General features: G+C 47.5%; 1 protein-coding gene across 1 annotated transcript; it reads right to left on the bottom strand.

The window, feature by feature from the left end:
- MIXL1 (Mix paired-like homeobox) lies at positions 1 to 2,137 on the bottom strand. Its single transcript, XM_040262846.1, has 2 exons — positions 1,730 to 2,137; positions 1 to 306 (listed from the first exon to the last, which is right to left on the bottom strand). Exons 1-2 carry the CDS (start codon positions 2,135 to 2,137, stop codon positions 1 to 3), a joined length of 714 nt encoding a protein of 237 aa, XP_040118780.1.
- Positions 2,138 to 8,726: the final 6,589 nt, after the last annotated feature.

Here is an 8,726-nt window from a genome sequence, read left to right on the forward strand (position 1 = left end):
TCAAGAGTTACCAAAGGCAGAAAAGATGTGTTCCTCCCATGAGTCCAGCTTTGAACCAATGTCTTCGGAGAGAGGAGAACAGGTTTCAAAATTCTGACCCTGGGAGTTAGGGTCAGAGATGCCTCCTCCAACCTTGTTGGGATCGGGCAGGCAGTTCACATCTACCTCCAGAGGCGGCTGGGCCTTCAAATATTTTGCTTCAGTTTCACAACCAGAATGGTGGAGGAACAGCTCCGGCCTGGCTGAGGGTTGAAAGGGTTTCCCACTCTGACGACGTGACTTGGCACGCCTGTTCTGGAACCACACCTGGAAGAGGGAAGAAAGAAACTGCTTCTGGTTGGAATCCTCGTGCTACTTTTACCTTCATAGTTCACTGTAAGTTCCAGTTAACATGCCCTGGCTCCCTGCTCTGGAACCTTATGGTTTTCACACAACACTCCACAAAATCAGAGCACCTGGCTTTCTCAACCTCATCATTCCCAGGTGCAAAACTGCAGTAATACCTAGTTCTTTATATAGGGACATCTTTATTACTTTATATAGGGACATCTGCAATGAAAAAATGAGGGCACAGCAACAGCAGCACTTAGAAATTTAAGGGGAAAAAATGCTGCTGCTAAGTCACTTCAGTCGTGTCCGACTCTTTGTGACCCCATAGACGGCAGCCCATCAGTATCCCCCGTCCCTGGGATTCTCCAGACAAGAATACTGGAGTGGGTTGCCATTTCCTTCTCCAATGCATGAAAGTGAAGTTGCTCAGTCGTGTCCGACTCTTGGCGACCCCATGGACTGCAGCCTACCAGGCTTCTCCGCCCATGGGATTTTCCAGGCAAGAGTACTGGAGTGGGTTGCCATTGCCTTCTCCCGGGGAAAAAATGCTACTATGCCTTAAAAGAATCTGGAGAATCAATTTTCAAAAGTGTACTCCCTTGTCAAATTATTTAAGGAGACATTTTTCTCAGCGGACTTCATTCACTTAGGTGAATAAAATTTTTGCTCACTATTTCCCAACAAATACCAGAGGACCTGTCCTGCTTAGGAAGCTTCTGTGCCAGCTGTTGAAACTGACATGCATTCTACCGAAGATGCAGAAAAACAAGTCCACTCTCTCCCAGGGTGAAAATCAGGGTTCCTACTTAGAACTGCTCTTAGGTACAGACCATGGTGCTACAGACCAGGCAAAAAAGGCAGGCTTCTTATGACCACCAAGCTCCAGGATTCTGATCTAAATTACTTTAGGCAATAAACACACCTTGCACTAAACTTTTCAAACCGTGACAGGAAACTCCATATGCTTCAGGCTTTACCCCCAAGACACATCCTTTACAACCCACATTCCAAATCCAACACCTGACAAGGAAGTGGCCTAGGGGCCCAGGGGGGCAACTTGGTGAGCCAGCAGGGGGAAACACCAACTGCACCTCATCTGCCCCTTCTTCCTGGACAAGGAAAAAAGTGTGAAAATACTCCCTATTACCTTCCTGCTGAGGATTTATTTTTTGACCATTTTAAGAGACCAGCTAGCCTCCCGGGAGGAGCCCTTATACTCAGCAATGAGAGACAGAAGTCATTGAGCGTGAGCCTGAATTATTTCATTCAAGCCTCACCATCACCGTAGCCAATAGACACTGATTTTACAGCCTAGAACTCTGAGGCTCGAGAGAAATAACTTGCCCAACGTCAAGCACGTGGCACCGGCAAACTCGCCAGCCCGCCGCGGGCCGCTCACCTGGATCCTGGACTCGGGGAGCAAGGTGAGCGCGGCCAGGCGCTCACGCAGGTGGATGTCGGGGTACATGGTCCGGCGGAAGACGAGCTCTAGCAGCTGCAGCTGCTCGGGTCTGAACGACGTGCGCTTGCGGCGCTGCGATGCCGACGAGACGGCCGCGCCTTTAGGGGGAGCAGGCGGGCCCAGGCCGGCGGGGGGCGGCGCGGCGGGTCCGGGACCCCTCCCGAGAAAGCCGGCGAAGGCTACCGGGGCGCCGAGCTCCGGAGCGGAGCCCGAGGGGCCCGTGAGGAGCAGGCCAGCGGAGGGGTTCGGGGGCGGCAGGAACGCCCCGCCGGGGTGGGCGGGCAGGTAGGCGGGGGGCGCGGCGATCTCCTCGAACTGGAGCTGGCTGGACTCGGCTGTGGCCATTGCTGCCCGACCCCAGTGCACAGCCGGGAGGAGCACGGCCTTTAGTTATACTGGCCCCGGGGCCGAGGGCGGGGGCCCGGGGTGGCGGTGCGATCAAAGCGGTGTACGCGGGGAGGCCCGTGTCTCTTGGGGTGCGAGCCCGCCCCCAACCCCGCCAGACGCCGGTGGGGAATAATCGCTTCCGCTGCCCGTGGGATGGAGGGAGGGAGGCGTGAACTTGGGCCTGGGCCCCCTCCGCCCCTTCCCCCGTCCATCTGCTGGGCCAGCCCCACCACCACCGCCACCACAATCAACAACCCCCAGAGCAGGTCTGTCCTGGAGGAGAGTGCCTACGGGCCGAGTGCGTGGGCGGAGTGGGGCAGAACCACCCTCCTCGAGGGCCAGGTCCCGCACGCAGGGCAGCGAGGGGCCAGCCGCCTATCTCTCCCATGGCCAGGCAGAGAGCCTTGCCCGCTGCCCTGTCTGTAGTCATCAGAGGTATTTATTTACGCCCCCTGCTATGTGCTAGACCCAGTACCAGGTTGGTCAAACAGCCCAGCCCCTGTCCTCTTCAGACCTCCCTAACAAATCCTGAATCAGAAGGAGAGGGTGCAGATAAAGGGACCTCAAAGAGAGGCAGTAAACTCACCTTGGAGGGGAGGAGACCTTTTGTCTGGAATGTCCCAGTGGGCCTAGGAATAAGGGTACCCTAGACACAGCAGAGTTAGGAATGTGCCTTTCTAGATTCAGGTATTGACTCCTGATCTGGCCTCTCTGGAGATACCCTGCAATGCTCAAGGCTTCTCTTAGCTGGAAGGGAGACGATGAAAGGGGCACCCCGAAGTTTTCACTCCCTCTTGCCTCTGCCCTCAGGGCCTCACTTAAGATTCCTATTTTATTCTTATTTGTACTGTGGTCATGGTTCCTGTACCTGCCTCCGCTCCTAGTTGTAAAGGCTTAGGGAGCAGGAGCCACTTCTCTTGATCAAGTCTGTGGAGTGTCTGCTTTGTCTGTCTACTGCTATGTATGCATAAGGCACCATGCCAGACTCTCAGTGAAGGTCTGTAGAAGTGGATGCCACTGAACCGATTTATCGAAACTCATGGTCCAGAACAGAAGCAGCTCCACCACAGTGCAGTCTTCAGGAGAGAGAGACTTTGCTCAGAGACTCGGCTCTTCTTGTTCCCAGAACCTGAGCCCTGATTTTGCTAGGACCGTGTACTGTCATTGGCTCCAGGGGGGCTCTGAGCTAGAAGGCCACAGCCCCTGCCTGTCTCTATCCATTCTAGAATGCTCGGAGACAACCTCAGGAAGAGCTGGATATTTTCGTCCTGAGTGGACCTTCCAGGTGTCAAAGCAGAAAAGATTTTTTTTTTTTTAACCTTTTGGTTGCACCTGCGCAACTTCTTACTTTCTCGACCAGGGATCGAACCCTCACCCCCTGCAATGGAAGCATGGAGTCTTAACCACTGGTCTGCCAGGGAAGTCCCCAGAAAGGATTATTGGGGCTGCTGCAAATAGGAGCCCTGTGCTTGATTCTCTCCCTGTGGGTGTGGGGGTGGAAGATGGGGTCTGGGACACAGTCCCAGAGGCTCTTGCAGGCAGTCTGACCATTCTCACAGCCTGCTTGCTCCTCCATCGACCCCACCGCACCCCTCTTTCTCTCCCCCCTCCTCCTTCCTTCTTATTCCTTAGCCCAGTCATTGGGGTTTTCAGACATAGGCTGTATGGGATGGGAGGTCAGACCCTTTTATTTTACTCTGTCCCTTCATTCTTTCATTAATTCAAAACCACTTATAAAGTGTCACTATACGAGACTGTGCTTTGCATATGTACCTGTGAAGTCAATATTCCTATCGCAGTTTTCCAGATCAAGAAGTACTCCACAGTCTAGACGAGGCCCAGATGACTCCAAAGCCACTGTGCTAAGCCAGTCTCCAGACATGACCCCTGGGCCCCCTGCTGATCTTCCCAGCCGCCCTCAGAGGGGGGTGAAGCCCCTGGCCCTCTCCCACCTCAGGGTGTTCTCTTCCAGGCACAATGGGCCTGCAGGGTTCCCAGGCACAGGCGATGGAGGTGATGGAGCCAGATCCACTGCTTCCATTGCTTCGCTCTGGCACCGTTAGGCCAACCAAGCGGGGAAAGCAGAGCTTGGCTTGGCTGCTGGCTGCCAGCTGAGGTCTAACAGCCAGATGGCCCAGCAACCCAGAAACTCTCTGCAGAGGTCGAGTCATGGGAATTCGCTAGCCTATGTGAAAATCCCCACTAGTCCAGTGCCCAGGCCTTGTTCCTCTGCTGCTGTCTGCTCACCTGTGAGGGGCCCTCCCCCTTCCCCCAAGCCTGCCTGTTTTACAGTGGGCCAGGAAAATGGACCTGCAGAGACAAATGGAGTGCCTGGTGATGATCTGATGAAGGAATCTAAACCTATAAGACAGTCTTCTCTCTGTCTTTTAAACTAGTGGCAGGAAATTGCAGTGTCCAATTTGTGGCTTGATAATCCTCCAAACTGACTAAACAAGCATTATCTACCTGTGACTTTTCCTGCGAATCTATGAGAGTCTATGTGGAATTAGAATCCTCAATGTTAAAATAAGATTTCAGCCTTTCCCCTTCTCTCCTCCTTTTGCTCTATAATGAAGTTTTAATGGCATGTGCTTGTATATACCTACAAAATAACTTCAGTGAGGAGACTGTGCTGCAAACCCAGGGTTGGAAATTGGAGTCAAGTATTAGAGATGGAGACTTCATTGTATGCCCTTCAGTGCTGTCTTTTTTTTTTTTTTTTTACTTTTTTAATCATGGCCTGTACTGTTGTTATAAGTATATTTTTAAAACTTAATTTTTTGATGACTAAATGTCCTGTGGTATTCTGAGTTGAGTCGTTGCTGCTGCTGCTGCTAAGTCGCTTCAGTCGTATCCGACTCTGTGCGACCCCATAGACGGCAGCCCACCAGGCTCCGCCGTCCCTGGGATTCTCCAGGCAAGAACACTGGAGTGGGTTGCCATTTCCTTAGAACATTAGTGGAAAAACTGGTAAAAGCTGAATTTTTTTTAACAAACTAACTTTTAAAAACTGAAGCAAAGAATGCAGGGAAATATATCTGAAAAGAGATATTAAACTTCCTGGTAGGAATGGATTTCCCAGTTCTCTTGGATTTTCATTGACTAATATCAGTAAGCTATAAGTGTCTAGAGGGTCTCTGCAAAGCTCTGAGGTGTTCATTCACTTGAAAATTATTTTCTGCTTCTCCTTTGTTTGACAAACACCTATAAAATCATGAGTGAGTAAAAGTTGCTCAGTTGTGTCCAACTCCTTGCAACCCTGTGGACTGCACCCCACCAGGCTCCTCTGACCATGGAATTCTACAGGCAAGAATACTGGAATGAGTAGCCATTCCCCTCTTCTTCTCCAGAGGATCTTCCCAACTCAGGGATCGAACCCAGGTCTCCCACATTGCAGGTGGATTCTTTATCATCTGATCCACCAGAGAAGTCTTAAAATCATGAGTGGTTTTCTCTAAATCCAAGTTTTAGATTCCTTACTCAGTTACTGTGCTGCAAGCACACAATGAATATTCGTTCTTTCTCCTATACCTGTTTCTCCAAATGCAAAGTGGAAAGAGCTCGATCGTTGGCAATATCTTAAAAAACAGTTATTCCAAGTGATTTTCCCAAAGTAGATGATCTGTGAAATTTAAGTACATTTTAAATAAGCTCTGCAAAGTACTTGTTTTCTATCAAAGGAAGTCAGTTTACCAGTTTCAGAATAGCAGACAAGTTCAGGGTTAGCTGAAGACGAGGATCACTGAGATCGGGGTCTGATTCCCCATCGCCAATACTTGGGCTCTGCTCCTCACCGACTGATGTGCTGAGAGTTTGGAGCCATTATTTTATTCGGCCTGTCAGGAATGCCTGTTGAAAGAGACACAGGAAAGGGCAAGATGAAATAGCAGACAATTTTCAAGGTTGCTTCCTGTATTAAGAGGGAAGTCTGGTAAAATACAAGTAAAAATGCAATAGAAAAGTGATGCAGACAGAAAACATTCTCCAGAGCCACAATGGCTCTGAGGCAGCCGGGCTGGGGAGGATGCAGCCATTCGGGGTCACCGTCCTGTTCTGCTTGCTCCACATTTCCTACCACGGTTCCTGTCACCAACTCCCCCAAACTTCACAGAGGCCTGCCTTTCCTCTCCAAGTGCTAAGTACTCTCTTCCCCTCTGCGCTGCCCTCAAACCTGGCCCTGGAGCCCCGGGTGTTTATTAAAGAGAGAGCCAGGAAAAGGCAGCCCAGGGGAGTCGATGGCTCTGCTTTCACCTTGAGATCCCAGAGCTGTTGGCCCCTTTGATCCTGGCCTCACTTTGATTTCATCTCCTCGGCTGCCCAGGCCTCTTCGGTTTCTGAAGTTTATTTCAGAACCAGTGGTTACAAGAGATCGAAAGACAACACCCACCCCACCCCACCCCCACCGCAAAGGTATCAACGTGCCAGGAAAGTGATAAAATGTTAAGAAGCTTTTTTGTTGTTGAGTCAGCATCATATAAATTCAAATAACAAACACAAAACAGATTTGGAACCTAGCCTGTTGAGCTTTTTGAAAGGATGATTCCTTTTCTTCTTTCAAGGATTTTTACCCAAAAGCCTTTGAGCAGGAAAAAGTCTTCTGGATGTCTTTCACGATGCTGATTCCCATAGCTGAGAAATGTTAAAAGAAAGGAAACCATAAATTTTTAAGTTTATGTCTACACACTTGAAACGAAAAACTGAAACAACTAGCAGAGTGTTTTGTCCTCACATACACATTTGTCTGACATTTCTTTCTACAGCGTAACTACTGAGCACTTTAAATAGGGCTGGTGCCACCAAGGAACTGGATTTTTAATTTTATTTCCATTCAATGATTTAAAATCAAGTAGACACGTGGCTAGAGGCTGTCGTATTTAAGCTCTATATCATCCAGCAAAACACTCTTCTTTGATCTTTTTTTTTCTTATAAAGTCTTTTATTTGGTAAGTGCTAGGTTTTGTAGCTTAGGTTTTGAAATTTTTCATATTTGTCCACAATCTGTATGTCTGTGCTCCCCTTTGTTTTGATTCTATTTATTTTTAATTGAAATACAGTTGATATTTTTTATTGACGTAGAGTTGATTTATATTGTTGTGTTAGTTTCAGGTGTACAGCAAAGTGATTCAGTTTTGTATGTTTAAATTTAGTTACATATGTAAATATATATATGCTTTTTCAGGTTCTTTTCCTTTATAGGCTATTATAAAATATTAAGTATAGTTCCCTTTATTAGACACCAGGACCTTGGTTAACTATTTTATGTATATTAATGTGTACATGTTAATCTCAGACTTCTAATGTATCCCTCCCCCCTCTTTCCCCTCTGGTAACCATAAGTTTATTTTCTATGTCTGTGGATCTATTTCTGTTTTGTAAAGAAGTTCATTTGTATAATTTGTTTAGATTCCACTTGTAAGCAATATCATATGATATTTGTTTTTCTCTGACTTACTTCACTTAGTATGATAATCTCTAGATCCACGATAAATTTTTTTTTTTGGTCGTGTCTTTCAGCTTGTGGGATTTCAGTTCCCCGACCAGGGATTGAACCTGGGCCATGCCAGTGAAAGCCCAGAATCCTAACCACCTAACAAAGGAACTCCCCGATGGTAATCTTTTATATTTAGATACAAAAAGGTATTCAACTGATGCAAAATCATATACTGGATTTGAATTCTAGAATCTCATTTTTATTGTTTAAACAGAACTCTGGATCATCAAAATGATTACCACATTTTCCAGCCAGTCTCATACAGATTTGACTAAGCAGCATATGAAGTACTCCTGTAGCATTCATGAATAGTCTTTCTCCGAAGTGACAGTGTGAGAGAGCACTGCTGATTGAAGTCTTATGATACCATGAGTTTCTTCAATATTGTCATTTGACTTAAACTCCATTTCACTTTGATCATTCTGTTCTCTTCTAACTAGGTAACGAAATTTAGCTTCAGAATTCCCTGACTCTCTGTGGGGTGTGGCATGGTATTGAATTAATGCATATCACGTGTCTTGTGCAAAGTTAAACTGAACCAGGACAAGTAAAGAGAGAGGTATTAGGAGAACACAGAATCTGCCAATACCTGTCTTTTCTGCCCCCAAATAATTTATTTATGTGTTAGCAGATACCCAAAGTAATCTAAGATCATTTCTGGACTCTGTCCCAGCCAGCGTGTACTGGGTCTGAATTTCCAATACATTGTCTTTTACTGGATATATTATAAGCCTATAATAGATGGGGCTTCTTGGGTGGTTCTAGTGATAAAGAACCTGCCTGCCAATACAGGAGATGTAAGAAAGGCGGGTTCAATCCCTGGGTCGAGAAAATTCCCTAGTGGAGGGTACAGCAACCAATTCCAATATTCTTGCCTGGAGAATCCCCATGGACAGAGGAGCCCGGTGAGCTACAATCCATAGGGTTGCACAGAGTCAGACATGACTGACATGACTTAGCGCACACACACGCTGTAACAGATGAGAGATTCTGTGCAAGTAAAATAAAATACCACCCGTAGTTAGTCTAATCAATCACAGATTCTTGGTGGATATA

The sequence above is a fragment of the Oryx dammah genome, unplaced genomic scaffold, assembly GCF_014754425.2.
Source record: "Oryx dammah isolate SB20612 unplaced genomic scaffold, SCBI_Odam_1.1 HiC_scaffold_21, whole genome shotgun sequence".
Classification (NCBI taxonomy): Eukaryota; Metazoa; Chordata; class Mammalia; order Artiodactyla; family Bovidae; genus Oryx; species Oryx dammah.

Coding starts and splice junctions, on each gene's coding strand:
- MIXL1 (XM_040262846.1), bottom strand. CDS start 2,137: ATGGCCACAGCCGAGTCCAGCCAGCTCCAGTTCGAGGAGATCGCCGCG. Junction 307..1,729: donor TCCCCGAGTCCAGGATCCAG/GTGAGCGGCCCG, acceptor TCCCTCTTCCAG/GTGTGGTTCCAGAACAGGCG.